Source organism: Anser brachyrhynchus (assembly GCF_964034855.1).
Source record: "Anser brachyrhynchus genome assembly, chromosome: 1".
NCBI classification, from domain to species: domain Eukaryota; kingdom Metazoa; phylum Chordata; class Aves; order Anseriformes; family Anatidae; genus Anser; species Anser brachyrhynchus.
The window spans coordinates 62317524-62334498 of NC_137694.1; the positions used below are offsets into that span (position 1 = coordinate 62317524).

Below are 16975 nucleotides of genomic sequence, written 5' to 3' on the forward strand. Positions count from 1 at the left end.
GAGGCCCTTCATTTGGCCACCATCATGGCTGACTTGATGAGACCTTTGAATTTACAACTTCTTTTGATATTCAGTCTTTGCATCTTAAAGAAAGTACAAAAGGGAGGGGAAGGTTAATGGAAGTGAAAGACAAATCCATGGGTAGATTTCATATGACAAACAAACTGAACAAAATAGTCTCAGAAGCTTTGGTTTACATGGGTGCTGAAACAATTCTGGGATTTAGCAATCTGGAAAGGATGTCTTTTTTCACTTTTATTTTTACTTGGTGGAGAGATCATGGGACAAAATCCCCTAGAAGGGGGCAAGTAGCAGACTTTGATACAGATGTTAGGCAATGGTTACATGTTGAGCAGAATTATGCGTTCAGAAATGATGCAGTTTTGGAAATGGGAGCATCATAAACAACATAAAATATCTTTCAGCATGATTTACAGAACATTAAGGTTCTCAGATAACATAGACAAAAACTTTAGACAACCTTGAGCTTTGGAAACTTCTTTTTTGGAAACTCCTTTTTTTTTCTTCTTTTTCTTCTCTCTTTTTTTTTTTTTTTTTTTTCCTTTTTGTTTTTAACCACAGATGTCCTTAAAACTCAGAGAAGGTGCCAGTTGGACTGACACATCCCCAGGCTGTTGTCCTCTCCCTGGAGAGCGAAAGAAGGGATGGCCCATGGCAGAACGGTTCACCCCTGATGGGCTGCCAATGGGACAAACCCTGCTGCAGCAGGGATACTGTGAAGGATTGGGCCTTTTTATTTTTAGTTGCTTCTGGAAAAGATTAAGAGGACGATAAGGAGAGGGTGAGAAGGGTTCGCTGCAGTATTTGTTGTTGGTTTTTGTTGTTATTTTTGTATTATTTTTTTTCATGATTCATCCTCACAGTTTTCTGAATTTATATGTGAAACCAAAGTGGCCAGTGCAGCATACAGTGTAGATATGCTGACGGGATCCTCTGGCCAAGCCCAGGATGAAGACATGGCAGCACCAGCAGCGGGGTCTCTAGGGGCCGTGGGGTGGACGGAGCGTGGGTAACAGCCAGGGAAGCCAGAAGAGGAGCCCAGGGAGCGCTGCTCTTCGAGACCGACATCTACATCTTGCAGAACTATCTTTCAGAAGGGAAGTGAAACCTAGTGAACGTGGTTTGGGACACAAAGCAAAGAGATGAGAGCTCAAGAGATGTTCAAAAGGACAAATTCTTATGTGGCCCTGAAAGATTATCCTGTGTTTTATCTTACTGAGCCATGACCAGCCACAGACCTGAGAAGTTCCCAGTGTCTCAGGGCAGGCTCTGCTATCCTCTCTACCTTCAGGACAGGACACAGAGTGTCATTAGTAAGAGCTGGCTCTGCAAATCCCACCTGCTGCCATCAAGCATAACGTAGACACAATAATTGCATGCAACATCTTGAATGTTAGATGATTATTTTCCACGTATATAAAACATGTTGGTGTGTCTTTGCATGCCTGTCTGTACATGTGTAGGTACATTATTTCATGTATTTTTACAATTTTAATCAGCTGCAAATGTTGATGTACCATAGAACAAGGTGGAAACACACAGGATTATGTCTCTTGCAAACATTTAAATATGCAATAACACACACGCAAAAAAGAATTTTGCCTTTTCAAAAGGATCAAAAGTATCAAAAGTGGGGGTGATTCTAAGGAAAAGTTCCAGAAAACTTCACACTGGTCTGTCACTCTTTGTTTCATGAATGCTGGCCCCAAAATAAATCTTTCTCTGCATGGTGTGTTGAGTGTCATCACATCACATTTAGTTTACACTTAATCTGTAGAAGAGTCCTCAGCTGTTGGAAAAATTCATCATTTATAAAAAAGTGAAAACTTCAATGGAGAGAATAAAGCATTTGCACACCTGCTGGAAAATGGAAGCTAAAAGGTGAAATAATAATCAAAACATTTTTTCCCATTTTGTGTGTCTGTGCTATTAATATTTTCATTACATTCTGAAAGGAACAGGTGAGTTTCTTTTATGAAAATTTCTAAAGAAATAAGATTTAGAAAATGAACAGATCTTTTTTTTGATATTTTTTCCCCCTTAACCTGGATTTTTAACTCTCTAAGAGAATGAATGATGTAGAAATGATCATGTAACTCCTTCTCTTGACCTGTCAAGGTAAGCCTAGTGGATGTAGTTTTGAAAGACAAGTTGCACTCAATTTTGCAAACCTTACCACTGAGTAATTTTTCCTTAGAAGCAGTAAGATGAAGTTTATGATAGCAAATGTGGCTCAATGTGGGTGAGGGTTGCAAATTTAGATCCTTGGCTGCATGGAGACACTTAGATGCATTAGGATGAAGTCACTAGATGTATAAAATCAATGAATGCATAGTAAGATGTATTAATCCTAAATTTAATGTGGCCTTAATTTACTGCAGTTTAATCTTCTTCATTTTCCCTTTCTGCCAGGAACTTGTACTTTGAAACATGAATATTGTCAGATTGCCAAAGTGCTTCAACACTCTCTTCCAATAAGCTTGTCAAATGTAAAACTTCAGCCTGCAAGATTAATTTTCCCACAATCTTGAATGCTTCTATTCTAAAGTTTATTTTGGAAGACTCTTATGTGTTAACATGAAATAATAAAATGCTTTAGTGTCTCGGTTGGTGGCTTTCACTCCAGAATACAGTCTCTCAGAAGACTGTCTATGCAGCAAGCTACTTTTTGGATAACAGAACGTGTAGGTGTAACTTCACTAGTGCCTGGAAGTGAAAGTTACAAAGAAGGAGGTAACTGGAATATGCAACACTCACAGACAATATCTGTTTTCAGTAATCTGATATACTTTGACCTATCTACACAGTGCTCAGTTGTGCTACAATAAATGTCAAATATTGAAATAAAAAATTCTTTGCCAGGCAGAAAGAATCTGGATTTGAGCAGGTACAGAGTATCAGATAATATTTGAACATGGCCCTTACCAGCTTCTCTTCCAGACTATTTCAGTACCTGTTTTTTAGTAATTTCTGTTTTATTCTCTGCCTTTTTATTAGTATTATCCCTTGGCATACGGTGAAAATATTGCTCCTAGCTGGTACAAAAGGCAAAGTAGCTAATATCTTTTCCACAAAGTAAACATCTTGTCCAGGATACATCTAGATAGGACCCTGGTTTCACACTAAGGTCTTAGGCAGAGCATGATCTAAGTGGGCACATCAGTTAATCTCATTTTTTCATCAGTAAGTGAATGAGAATCACCGTTTGGCTGGTCAAGAGCATAGTCATCTAATATTGACTATTCATTCTGTAGCACCTAAACATACATCTTCATCTGTACATCCAACTTTAAAGGATGTAATCTCTATTTTCCTAGTAATAAGCTTGTTTCTATGCTTCAGCTGAGGCCCTTCATTTGGCCACCATCATGGCTGACTTGATGAGACCTTTGAATTTACAACTTCTTTTGATATTCAGTCTTTGCATCTTAAAGAAAGTACAAAAGGGAGGGGAAGGTTAATGGAAGTGAAAGACAAATCCATGGGTAGATTTCATATGACAAACAAACTGAACAAAATAGTCTCAGAAGCTTTGGTTTACATGGGTGCTGAAACAATTCTGGGATTTAGCAATCTGGAAAGGATGTCTTTTTTCACTTTTATTTTTACTTGGTGGAGAGATCATGGGACAAAATCCCCTAGAAGGGGGCAAGTAGCAGACTTTGATACAGATGTTAGGCAATGGTTACATGTTGAGCAGAATTATGCGTTCAGAAATGATGCAGTTTTGGAAATGGGAGCATCATAAACAACATAAAATATCTTTCAGCATGATTTACAGAACATTAAGGTTCTCAGATAACATAGACAAAAACTTTAGACAACCTTGAGCTTTGGAAACTTTTTGTTATGATTTGGATTATGTAAAGTCCTTCCAAGCCTATATGCTTCTTCCACATAGTTATTTTAAAAGTTGCCTCATTTCTTTTCCTTATATGAAGACCTCTTAAACACACAGAAAAGAGTATTTTACACACAATGACAAAAAAACAAAACAAAACAAAAAACCACATAGATTCTAAAGCCCTTCTGCAAAATACTCTCAGAAAGTAACTGTCTCCAGATCATATACTTGAATAACTCCTCAAAACATCCTCATGTCCTCAAGATTTATTGTCAGCAATTAATAAAAAGAAAAAAAAGTTTTAAGTGTAGTTCTCAGGAGTGGAGCAGATGCCCCATCTCAATATTTCCACTAACATCCCGGATTGCACATTCCATAGTAGAGCATAAAGTGCTACGGCATTGTTGTTTATTTGTTTGCTTTATTATTTAATTTAGAAATTCTTCACCTTTTCTGTTATTATTTTTATTATTTGTATTATTATTTTTACCTTGTAGCTCCTATATTCTTGTAATGGCACATAAGAAGGTGCTTAAATGTCTTCTTGAAAGTAGCATTGCAGAGCGCATAACAAGCAGGGTTGATGGTGCTGTTGATATAACAGAGCCAGTAACCTATGGTCCATACAGTACCAGGGATGCAGGATGTGCAGAAACTGTGGATGAGCACCATCACGTTGTATGGGGTCCAGGTGATGATGAAGGCCAGCAGGATGGCCAGAATGGTCCTTGTTACTTTTTTCTCTCTAGAAGGAGGTGGTTTCTTTTTGGCAGGCTGCTTTGTCATCTTGACGATTTTCCGGGCTACACTATTCTGTTTTTCCTCTCCATTGGTGCCTACTATCTCCACGGTGGTGTTTGTGGGAGCACAACTGTCACCCTTTTGAGACTTCGTGACTATCCTGATGCATGTCATCTTGGAGTTCTCCACTTTGAGATGGTCTTGGGAGGCAGAATTCTGGCTGGCATCTTTGGCAGATTCATCCTCTTTCATGTTGGAAGCAACCACACTGACTGAGGTGGAGTCATTGGAGCTGTCTTTCTCCTCCCCTTGAACACAGTTCTCCATCGCAGTTTCTCCAGTGGTTTTTCCATTCTGAATTTTGTTGTGTTCCAATCCATCCCCACTGGTTGGGATGTTATTATTGTTTGGTTTCACTATTTTACCTTGAACAAGGCTGGGGGAAACTGGATCCTGGTTTTGGGCAGCTTCTTTTTTCCCTTTCTTTATCCGACTCTTGCTGGCTCGAGATATTTGCCAATAAAGAACAGTCATGATGATAACAGGTAAATAGAAAGCTGCAATGGCAGTGCCAAAAGTGACAGCAGGGTTGGAAAAAAACTGGATGTAGCACTCCTTGTCAGGGACAGTCCTTCCTCCTACTATGAACTGCCAGAAGAGAATCGCAGGGGCCCACAGGATGAAGGACAGCACCCATGCAGCTGCAATCATCATGCCTGCCATCTTAGTGGTCCGCTTTACAGGATAAGTCAGAGGCTTGGTGACACAAAAGTATCTGTCAAAACTGATAATAAGGAGGTTCATTACAGAGGCATTGCTGACCACATAGTCAAGAGCCAGCCAGAGGTCACACACCACAGGCCCTAAGGGCCAGTAGCCTATCACAGTGTAGAGTGTATACAGGTTCATGGAAAAGATGCCAATGATCAAGTCTGCGCAGGCCAAGCTGAACAGGAAATAGTTGTTGACAGTCTGCAGGTGCCTGTTGACTTTGATTGACACCATGACCAGGATGTTCCCAATTATGGTGACTAAACTGAGAGACCCTGCTACCAGGACAATGAAGACCACCTCAACAGTTTTATAGGGGCTCTCCAGAGCCATCACATTTTCAGTGGAAGAGTTTATGTACGTTGAGTTATTCATTTCTGTGCTGCTAACAAGATACTCAATTATCACTTAAGCCTGCAGAGGAAAGAAAAGAAAACATATACCATTATGAAATCAGTCCCTTTACCTTTAGGAAATGGATTCCAGAAAAAACTACTTGGAAAGAATTTAAAGGTAGAAGATTGAGTGCAGAAGAATCATTCTTCTCATGCTAATGAAAACACATTGCAACATATAATATACCCTTTCGAATAACATAGAAAAAAGGATTTCTGTAGCTGTGTGACAAAAACACTATATTTGAATCCATATCTAGATTTTTAAGTTGTCCCATCTATTTTTCTCTTTGTCCAGTTATAAAACTAGGAATGACTTGAAAATTTTGTAACAAGATCTGCTTATTGATCCCTTCCCTACAAATATAAAAATTCAGTTTGCTCATTTCAAGCCACCTCCAAGTAAAAATAAATAAATAAATAAATAAAATAAAGTCCTGAAGTTCTGGGAGTATGTCATTCTTATAACCCAAGGTGAAAGTGTGATTTACCATGAGTTTAATCATGAGAAAATGACTTATGGTTCCATCTTTCCTTCATGTTCCTGCTGGGTATGCTTTTTTAAGGTTCATGGAGCAAGTTTGTGTAATCTCTCCCTCTTAACTTTCTTGCACTGCTGTTACCTCTTTTTTTTTTTTTTTCCATCATTTGCAAAGATTTTACCATTATGCCAAACTGAAGTTATTAGTCTTCTGATAAACAAAAAAGGGGCAGATCTATTAAAGTCGACAGAATTGGTAGACTCACCTCAGCTGTGAATCTGGCTGTCTAGCTAGATGTTTACAAATTATTTTTTCTCTTTATCTCTCTCTTTCTTTTTTTCTTTTCAGTGAAATCAAAGTGGTTTTGTACATCCTCTTGACATTTGTGCCTAGCAAAATTTTTATTTTTTTTAAACATGATAAAATTCTTGACGCTTGCTCAATTGTACTTGCCTCATTTATTTATTTATTTATTTTTCAAATCAAAATATTTATAATTTACATCACACAAAGCTATGACAAAAGGCATGAAATGGATAGCAAGGAAAGTGTAAAGAAAGAAACAGATAAAATCAGTTCTGTTCATACACAGCAACTCTTTTTGTGCCCTGTATACCTATCGGCAGTACTCAATAAACATTAATTAAAATACTAGCAATATATATTTGATAGAAGACCAACAAAACAGCACATGCTTTTGCCTTAAGGATATGTACTATCCTTTTGTGCATCCCTTGGAAATCAATAGAATGCACTGGAATTGTACAGCCAGTCTCTTAGCTCTCATTATTTATGACTTCTGCTTAAGGGATTATTGAGGCATGAAGGCCAGATGTGACAGAGAAGTTAGATTGTTTCTAATTGGAGTATATTTCCTTTTTTTTTTTTTTTTCCCCACCCAGAAGTCATCACTTCTTTAAGACTGAGCTTTTAGAAGTGGGGGCACAATCTAATGAAGACTAAAAAAAAAATTGTTATATTATGTTTGGCTCCTTTATACTTCAGGGAAATACTTCTCTGTTCTCTGTGACAAGCCTGTTGATGCACAGAAATATATAATCCATGTCACTTGGAGCAAGGCATTTTCATTGTCATTTTAGAACTGCATACTTTCTTTCAGATGCAAAAGGAAAAAGATGATGTGAAATGTCAGCACAACAGCAAAAACCCTTGTGAACTCTAAGAAAAATAAGCAAGTCTGTTTCTGTGGAAAAGTCAAGATGCTATACCAGGGTGAAGGCTCTCTGGTTGAGGGGACTTCATAATCTCACAATTTTTACTTAAAGAGATATGACTGGCAGAAGATAAGGCTTATGCATTTGTTTTTGCTTTTAAAACAGATGAGATTTGTTTGCCAGTTCCATGGTGAGGTGGGCATATGATAAATAGAGGAACATAAGGCTAGACAGACATTTTTTCCTACTAGCTAATCACAGATACATCCCTAAAATCCTTGGGATGAGTTTCAAGAAAACAAAAAGCTGTGAGGAGAAATGCTTATTTAAATATGTGTTTTGTATGGTAAGAATATGCCAAGGAGAATGTAGCAGAATTTATACTTGGTGCAAAAAATAGACATGAGAATAGCCCAGACATCTTTAATCTATAGGACTGTCATTTCAGCAATTCACCTTTTCAGCCCGAGACTCACAGTTGAGCAGCTGGCTATCCAGCCAGGTGTGTAAGCTATCAATTTTTGGGGACTTCTTCCAAGCAGGGTTGTTTATGAACATTCTTGACCGGATGCATTTTTGATGAAAAGATGAAATAACCCACAAAGATGTATTGATTTCAAAAATATTTCACCTGAAAAGAGTTTGTGATCCAGGGTTCTGCAGCTACCTCTGGTGACAGAGTGAGAGAGAGAGCAAGAGAAGCTGGAAAAAGAAGGGAAGAGGGTGAGAGAGAATCTGAGTAGAAAAAAAAAATGCTTTATGATAAGAAGACAGATGTTTCTGTACAATCTCATTGTGACAAAATGTTAAGAATTTTGTTTTTATTCCACTGGAGAACTAAAATTCATTTTAAAACCTTGAAACTTGTGAAATCAAATTACTACCTCCCAGCTAACTTTATTCCTAAATCTTCTCAGCTGAATTTTTTACCCAGTTTCAGTGGAAATATTGGTAATTCCTCTGATTTTATTATCTGGGGTGCAAGGAGCTGAATGAAAGCTAAAACATAGTTTTACTTGTCAAGAATAGGATTTCACTGTATTCTTCTGGATGGAAGTAAAACAGAGGAATCCCTTTCCCAATTATTTCCTTTTGCATGAAGCTGTCATAGGAAGACTGATAGTCCTGCACTGCAGATTAAATTGACTGCCATGGCTTTCCTAGGTATGGAAAAACACAGAGGCAAATTCTGCCATCACATACCACAGTAAAATATTTCTTTTCTTATATCAATATGATTGTAAAATGAACCACATTTTCCTGTGTGTGCTGATGAGAACGTACAGAACATTTGATTTCAACTGACATCTCTCATCACTCTGTATAGAACTTCCATTCTACAGATATGAGCAGAGACAGGAATATTCTTACCTCCTAATGCAAGATGCCCTGAATCTGCTAGACTGTTTTCTGCTGGCCCTAGTAGGGTCTGAATCACACCCGTAAGGAGGTTTCTCTTCCTTACTGGGGCTGGGCTGCTTGCTCCCTCAGAACAGGACTGTGGACTATTTTTATTTTTGTCATGCCACGAAGTACGTCTCTCCTGCTGGAGAGGCAGTTGTTATGGGAACAGATGTTACTCATCAGGCAGACCTACAGGCAGAGGCATTTTAAGGTAATATGACCTCCCATTATGAGAAGTACCAGATCTTGTTCTTGAACAAACAGAGCTCTCTTCTGCAAGCCCATGGGTATTTGTATGAGTTGCACAATATGGCACTGACTCCCGTGGGCTACCATAATTTATTCTTGTATACTAAGTGCATTCTTGCTAAACAGAGAATAGCCAGAAAAGGCAAGAAACTTCTCTTGTGACCTGAAAAACAACCAAGTTCATTTTCTGAAATATATATTATAATATATGACTTTGTGGAATGTAAACACCATAATAATTGCATGGAAAATATCCAAGGCAGAGAAATCCACATATAAAAAAATTAATTGTTTGATATTTGATAAGTGGTTGGGAAACATTTTCAGTACAGTAGTTTCTCTTCTCTAAAGAGCTTTTTCACACTGCTGAAAATCATTCCTTTCCTTTCTGTGGTTGGGGCTGGGGACAGAATGGGGGGGATTTGGTGGGTTTCACAGAGTGTACACTTTTAGTGTGGTGTGATGCCAGGTCTTTTTTACTGTGAGTGCCTGCCAGGCCAGGCAGAAGCAGGGCACAGGTGGTTTGAGCTGGATCCCCATCCTCACTCAAAACACAGCCTAGGCTGGCGCAGGCTGGAGTATACTTTCACAGAGCATGCTGGCAGCCATGGTCTGCTTCTCAGTCCTCCATTTATCTCCCTAGCAGTCACTGGGAACAGCAAAACAAAGGTCTGGTGCATAAATTTGTTTCTGCAAACCATTTCATTGGAAATAGGAACTGTGGTGAGGGTGAGGAACCAAAATGATGCCATTGGGGGTATTCATCCCAAAAATGGGAGGGCAAGGGGGAGTGGTAAGGTCTAGATATCACTCCTCAGATCATGAACTTCAGACAGAAGGTACTTATCAATTACATCCTGCTGACTCGACTGTTTTCCACTTGCCCTGACAGGATCCATTCCCTTTAGTGCAGATGTATCTTGATGTAATCATTATAATTTTTTGTTGAGAACAAATCATCAACATCTGTCACAAAACAGACTATGGAATTGTTTACGCTGAAAAAAATTGACTGATATGCTATGCCTGTCAAAGTTTGTTAGATAAATCCTTCTTTTATGTTATGTATATTGCCAAGTTAAATATCATAAGGATTTAATAGCTTCTTTCAATCCTCTGAAAGTGTAAAAAAGTCAAGACATGAAAGAGGAAGCAAATAATCTATACCTGGAAATTATATTGAAGATTTAAATGGGATTACCCAGCAACCTATGTGCATTGTTACTTTAAGCATTTTTCAGCATTCAACTCTCAAACAAAAATAAAACATTTTCTAACTGTTATTCCCCTTTGATCCAGTTTGTCTCCAATCCAAATGTATGCAAAATGGATTTGATTTTTACTGTAGTAAGAAGAAAGTTTTGTATATTTCCCTGAATTGATTTTGATTTTGAATTGCACTGGTTTTGATTCTAAATTCATTCTTGGCACAATTTAAAGCCACAGTGTGAAAAAAGAGAGAAACAAAAACCCAAAGCCCGTGACAAATATACTATGCACGTTTGTCAGAATTTATTACAGACTTCAAGAGAAATGACAGACCTTGTCTGGATTATTGGTAAAAAATATATTTCAGAAAATCCCCAAATATCAGAAGACTAATATCTTCACTGCATGGGTTACCTTCTGCAATCCATCTAAAACTAGAAAGAGCTTTGCAAAATACTACTGCCTCTGTGTGGTCCATTCTTCTTATTTTCATACACTTTTTTTCCCCCTCAATCAACACATCCTAGCAAAAAAGAAAAAAAAAAAAAGATATTTTGTGGGACTGCCTGGATCTACTTTTCCCCATCTCATCCTAAAGAGTACCTAAGGGCAAAATAAACAGTTTCTGTGCATATCTTTAAACAATAAGTAAATCAGAGTCATGGAGCATTAGCAAAAGCAAACTAACACTGTGCCAGTAACAAGAAATAGCATAAAGCAAAGATAAAAATACTCCCCCAAAAGCAGCAGGGAATTTTGCTTGAGTAGGTGGCAGTGTTGGCATCAACACTGCTGCCTCAGTGCTGTTGTCAGGGCCTGAAGATTTGTACAGCACTTAAACACATCTTGCTCACTGCTGTTCCAAGAGTCTAAAACTGGTGAATATAGTGTCATAGGCCCAACTGGTTTGTATTCAAAATCACACAATGGAAAGTATAGGTAGCATACACAAAAATACAATCTCTCTAGTTTCAGGAAACAACCAAAAAGAAGCAGTTTTTCCTCAAAGGTCTGGATAATTGTGTATTTCAACCAAATTGGTGCTGTTGTTACTATTACTATTGCGTTGATAGTCACCCACTGGTACTAGGACAATTACTCTGTTATCTTTCTGTAAGTATAGTTTTGGCTGTAGGTATGGCTTTATTTTTCAGGGCCTGGATAATCGAGAGTATTTGTGTTCTGTCTTTGGGCAGCTGACATTACTCCAACTTAAATCCTGCAACTTAATGCACTGTGCAAACCTGAAAAATAAACTTCATGGTCATGTTTTTATCTAACAGTTTCTGATTCACAAAAAGGGATTTTTACTTCCTGGACTAATGACATAGAGCTGTGACAAGGGAGGTTCAGGCTGGATGTTAGCAAAAGGTTCTTCACTGAGAGGGTAATTCGGCACTGACTGGAACAGGTTTCCCAGGGCAGTAGCCATTGCACTGGGCCTGCCAGAGTTCCAGAAGTGTTTGGAGAACACTCTCAGACACTTGGTCTGATTTTGGGGTGTTTCTGAGTAGAGGCAGGAGCTGGACTCAATGGTCCTTGTGGGTCCCTTCCAACTTGGGATATTCTATGATTCTATGACTAGAAGAAATGCCGTCACTCATGTGTCACCTTCTTCTTGCTAGGATTTTATATAAATAACCCTTGGTCCCAAAGTGTACAAACAGCCAAGCCTCGTGGCAAAGATATGGCAAGGCTTTTCTCTGTGCTCCTGTGGAATCGTACCAAAGTACACACATGTGATATGGTTGCCCATATAGTAAGAGGTACAGAATACAATAGTTCATTCCCTCTGAGTATCACCTTCAATATTCTGCACCTCAACCTGGAAAAGGTATTTACACACTGGAGGGAATTTGCAGAAAGGCAGTTGAAAAGACTGAGTACTTGCTACATTTCAGGCAAGTAAATAGTTCAGATCCCTTTAGCTTTAGAAAACTAAAAAGGATTTTTTTTTTTTTCCCAAGCAAGTTGGGGTGTGGGGGGCTGGAAATCTAGTTGTTGAGATCAATAGAAATTTATAACACAGAAATCAGAGCACAAAGTCTTTGGAGTAAGAAAGACAATATGAATCTGTTATTAAGGGGAAAGGAAGAGGTTACTGCTGTTATCCTCAGGTCCTCAACACTGTCTGGTTTCTGTGGCATTTCACCTGATGTTTACAGCAGTTGAAAGTACTGTATCCTGGAACATGAGGCTGACACCTCAGTGCCTTCCAAATGGGTGTCACTTCTTCTCCGAGGTACATGTCCAAAGTGAAGTAAGGAATAAAAAAAGAGATGAAGAGAATGAATGGGAAAATTTATTGGGAGCATTATTAACATTATTTTCAGAACTCCTTTAGGGGGTTGGTTAGGCAGGAAAAAGCCCCTAGTAAACTGCCAGATATCATGTCAACTGAGGATGGGACAGGGCCTGTAGGAATCTCACAACCCATAATGCTGGGCTGTGCAAAAAGAAGAGATGTAGTTGTGTAACAATGATCCATGACTAAAAGTTACTTTTAAGCCCTCTCTGTACGATATCCATGCATAGCCTAGTCCACACCCCCAGTGAACATTGCCAATTAACTAGGGAACTGGGGTTCTCTAGTTAAAGACAGTGTTCAAAGTGTATCTGCAGCTGCAGAGAGCTACAGCTCTTTAACATACATTTATATGTAGGCAGTGCAAAGCTGAAAATGTGAATTGTATAGATCTCAGAAAATGTTATCCATCATTTGAGAAGTGGTATAACATGAATAAAGCATCTGAAAGTCCTGACTTCTTCATCCCCAACATAAGAGCATTCAGCAAGACTGCCCCCTGCAGTGTCCTTGTACTAAGATGTAACCACTCATCTCTAATCACTGAGTAAGGAAGTAAAAATTGAAACACAACAAAAAGCCTAAAGCTAAGAAATACATCGATGTATCAGATGTCATATCAGCCAACTCCCACAGTGGAAACTGTGCAATAGCTCTGCTGATAATTGGCATCTCATGATAGTGAGCTCCTCCTCTCCCATTCTCCTAGGTTCTGCATATTTGTGTTCATCACGTGCTGCAGGGTCTAGCTCAAAATGTGAATAACATAGACTAGAATATGCACTACACACAGACAATGAAACAAATACCTGGCATGGATGGTTCATAAAAAAAAAAAAAAAAAAAGTTAGATATTAACAAGTATCTGACAACTGTCATAAAAAAAGAAAAAAAGTTACTTTTTAAATTTATTTTTTATTTTTTATTTTTTTTCTCATTTAATTTGTAACTTAAACAAGTTTTTTTCAAAGTAACTGCCTAAATTTGCTATCTAGTGAGTGAAGAGAACCATACCCCTTTTGAAGCATCCCACTGTTCTCTCCAGAGGGCTGAGTTAAATGGATAGGATCTCCACCTAGAGGCACACAAAGGCAGCTACCACACAAAGCAGTCATTTCCATCAGTAGTGTGGCCTCAGTATGTGCTGAAAATTGAGATGCAACTGAAGTACCCCAGGTGGAGAAGCCCCACATTTTATCTCAATTTACATTCTATTGCAATATACATTTTATTATAAACAAGGATCAGAGATATAATTTGATAAAATTGGGAAACCATTAGAGTTTGATTTATTCTTAGTAGCAAACAGGCTGACTACTGAGGTATAATTAGACTGTGGTATCCACTGCACAGACACACATGCTCAGGCCTGCACTTATGCACTATAACCAGTTTTATTTAGTCGTCACTTTGAGCATGATTCAACTGCATAGTAGGCTATAAAGAGGCCAGAAGAATTACTGGTATCATCAAAAGGCAAAAAAAAAAAAAAAAGGGGGGGGGGGGACTAGCTTATGTCACACATATTTCATGAGTGGACCTATGCTGATTTCCACTGATTTCCACTTGCAGGGGTTATATAGAAAAAGGAGAGTAAAACAACAGATTTCAGTAAGTTATTTCCCTTTCCCTCCCTGCACTGTACCACTGTTGTTGGAATTTGACTGAAGTTCCTTACACCAGTCAACCCAAACAAGAAAAGTTTTATCTGACTACTACTATCTTCTTCAAGCACTTTGTTAAAATATCCATACCAGAATTCAGACTAAAATTATAAATATTCACAGTCCCAGGAAAGGTTCCCTCAGTAAAAGAGTTGTTTTCTGTTAAGATTAAATTGGAGATCATTAGATTCCAGAATATATTCTCTGAAGGAACAGAGCCATTACAGGTAAGGTTTCCCTCTGCAGCCCAGTGTGAACTGGAGGCACAACGCTTCATTATCCTCATATCAGCTATCATGCCTGTACTATTAAATAGAAAAACCTTATGAGAGCTACTCAAAGTCTCTGCGTGAGAAGCAGCAAAGCTAGGGAAAGAGGTGAGAGTTCAGAAGCCTGAGTGAAACCAACTCATACTTTGTTCCGAATACCTGGAGCTAATGCATAACAGAAATACATCTCTTATTTAAAATGTATACATATAGAAAGAGAAGAGAAGAGAAGAGAAGAGAAGAGAAGAGAAGAGAAGAGAAGAGAAGAGAAGAGAAGAGAAGAGAAGAGAAGAGAAGAGAAGAGAAGAGAAGAGAAGAGAAGAGAAGAGAAAGAAAAGAAAAGAAAAGAAAAGAAAAGAAAAGAAAAGAAAAGAAAAGAAAAGAAAAGAAAAGAAAAGAAAAGAAAAGAAAAGAAAAGAAAAGAAAAGAAAAGAAAAGAAAAGAAAAGAAAAGAAAAGAAAAGAAAAGAAAAGAAAAGAAAAGAAAAGAAAAGAAAAGAGAAAAGAAAAGAAAAGAGAAGAAAAGAAAAGAAAAGAGAAGAAAAGAAAAGAAAAGAGAAGAAAAGAGAAGAAAAGAGAAGAAAAGAGAAGAAAAGAGAAGAAAAGAGAAGAAAAGAGAAGAAAAGAAGAAAAGAGAAGAAAAGAAAAGAGAAGAAAAGAAAAGAGAAGAAAAGAAAAGAGAAGAAAAGAAAAGAGAAGAAAAGAAAAGAGAAGAAAAGAGAAGAAAAGAAAAGAAAAGAAAAGAAAAGAAAAGAAAAGAAAAGAAAAGAAAAGAAAAGAAAAGAAAAGAAAAGAAAAGAAAAGAAAAGAAAAGAAAAGAAAAGAAAAGAAAAGAAAAGAAAAGAAAAGAAAAGAAAAGAAAAGAAAAGAAAAAGAAAAGAAAAGAAAAGAAAAGAAAAGAAAAGAAAAGAAAAGAAAAGAAAAGAAAAGAAAAGAAAAGAAAAAAGAAAAGAAGAAAAGAAAAGAAAAGAAAAGAAAAGAAAAGAAAAGAAAAGAAAAGAAAAGAAAAGAAAAGAAAAGAAAAGAAAAGAAAAGAAAAGAAAAGAAAAGAAAAGAAAAGAAAAGAAAAGAAAAGAAAAGAAAAGAAAAGAAAAGAAAAGAAAAGAAAAGAAAAGAAAAGAAAAGAAAAAAGAAAAGAAAAGAAAAGAAAAGAAAAGAAAAGAAAAGAAAAGAAAAGAAAAGAAAAGAAAAGAAAAGAAAAGAAAAGAAAAGAAAAGAAAAGAAAAGAAAAGAAAAGAAAAGAAAAGAAAAGAGAAAAGAAAAGTTACACACTCTTTATGTTTGTGGGTGTTTGGTTTTTTTTTTCCTAGTTTGAAAGAGTTTTTTTTTTTTCTGCCAAAGCCTGCAGAAATATTGATAATGAAATAATAGTAAAGAATGATAAGACAGTAAATGGGGTCTCTCAAAGAACTGCTGATTAAACGCCTCATCCTGCCAGTGTGTCCAGTAAAAACACTGTGACTGTGATTTCAGTGAATCTCTGCAAATCCCTCCAAGGTTTGGAGGTCCTTGTGGGACCCTGAATAAACTTATTTTATGAGTCTCAATAGTGGAGTGGACAGTGGAGACTCTTACTGTTTGTCAGAGATTTTGCAACATTCAGCAGTGTCTCTGTCAGGAATATTAATATATTGTGAGCCCGAAGAGACGCTTACTGAAGTTAAAAAAAACTAATAAAATCTTTCCTTTTCCCTTGATTGGAAGTGGTGCTAGCACACTGCTTTTATCAGTGATTTCCTTATTCACTCACATGATCTAGCAGAGTCACTTGCAAGATGTCTCTAGCTGATCCCAAAACCTTCTTTGGAAGTATCTTTGCTCAGCAAATGCCTTTTAGAATTCTTATCCGTCCATTATGGTCACTCTTATATGAAGTGCTCAAGAGCTTTAAAATCCAATCCTTTCAATTTCTGTGTCTATTAATCTAGGGCATTTTTACACATCTTCCATCTTACTTAACAGCTTACCTAAGACATAGATTAGAAGTATAGAGAAGAAAACTGACTCAGAGACTCAGATATAAAAGGATTTGGCCCAAAATCTTTGCAAGAATTTAAGCATATATTGTATTGTATCCTAGTTCAAACTTGTTTCTTAGAGGGCAACTAAATCTTTTTTTTTTTTTTTTTTTTTTTTTTTTTATGTCTGTATTTCTGCAGACCAATTTAAGGTAATGGTAGTGAAATGGTGAAAGTACATAATTAGTTCTATGCTTTACCAGAAGAAAAGTGGTACCGAAATTCCCATAACAGAATCCATATTTCCACATCCATTCTACACTCTGAGAAGGTTTTTTTTGTTTTGTTTTGTTTTGTTTTGTGAAAGAGATATAAGATCCAATAGATACACAAGTTTGTGTTCCTCTCCTTTCTGGAAATATGGTAACACTCGTAGAATGTTTTAAAATCTCAGATGAAGTGCTTGATATAGCTAATTATAAACATAGC

The 16975-nt window shown here is 37.2% G+C and overlaps 1 protein-coding gene across 14 annotated transcripts in view; it reads right to left on the reverse strand.

Annotated features, from left to right (window-relative positions):
• Positions 1 to 16975, reverse strand: part of CHRM2 (cholinergic receptor muscarinic 2) — a 148673-nt gene that overhangs the window by 42789 nt on the left and 88909 nt on the right. For 3 of the 14 annotated variants that reach the window (XM_080552976.1, XM_080552982.1, XM_080552983.1), the window contains 3 exons: positions 8061 to 8131; positions 4356 to 5791; positions 521 to 1129 (listed from right to left, as the gene is read on the reverse strand). The exons of 1 other annotated variant lie outside the window; for it this stretch is intronic. In XM_080552976.1, coding sequence (XP_080409102.1) covers positions 1105 to 1129; positions 4356 to 5752 — 1422 coding nt within the window. In that variant the 5' untranslated portion in view covers positions 5753 to 5791; positions 8061 to 8131 and the 3' untranslated portion in view covers positions 521 to 1104. Of the gene's footprint in view, positions 1 to 514; positions 1130 to 4314; positions 5792 to 8060; positions 8760 to 16975 lie in introns of those variants that run through there. 10 more of the 14 variants (XM_080552984.1, XM_080552985.1, XM_080552987.1 and 7 more) reach the window with 7 other exon arrangements.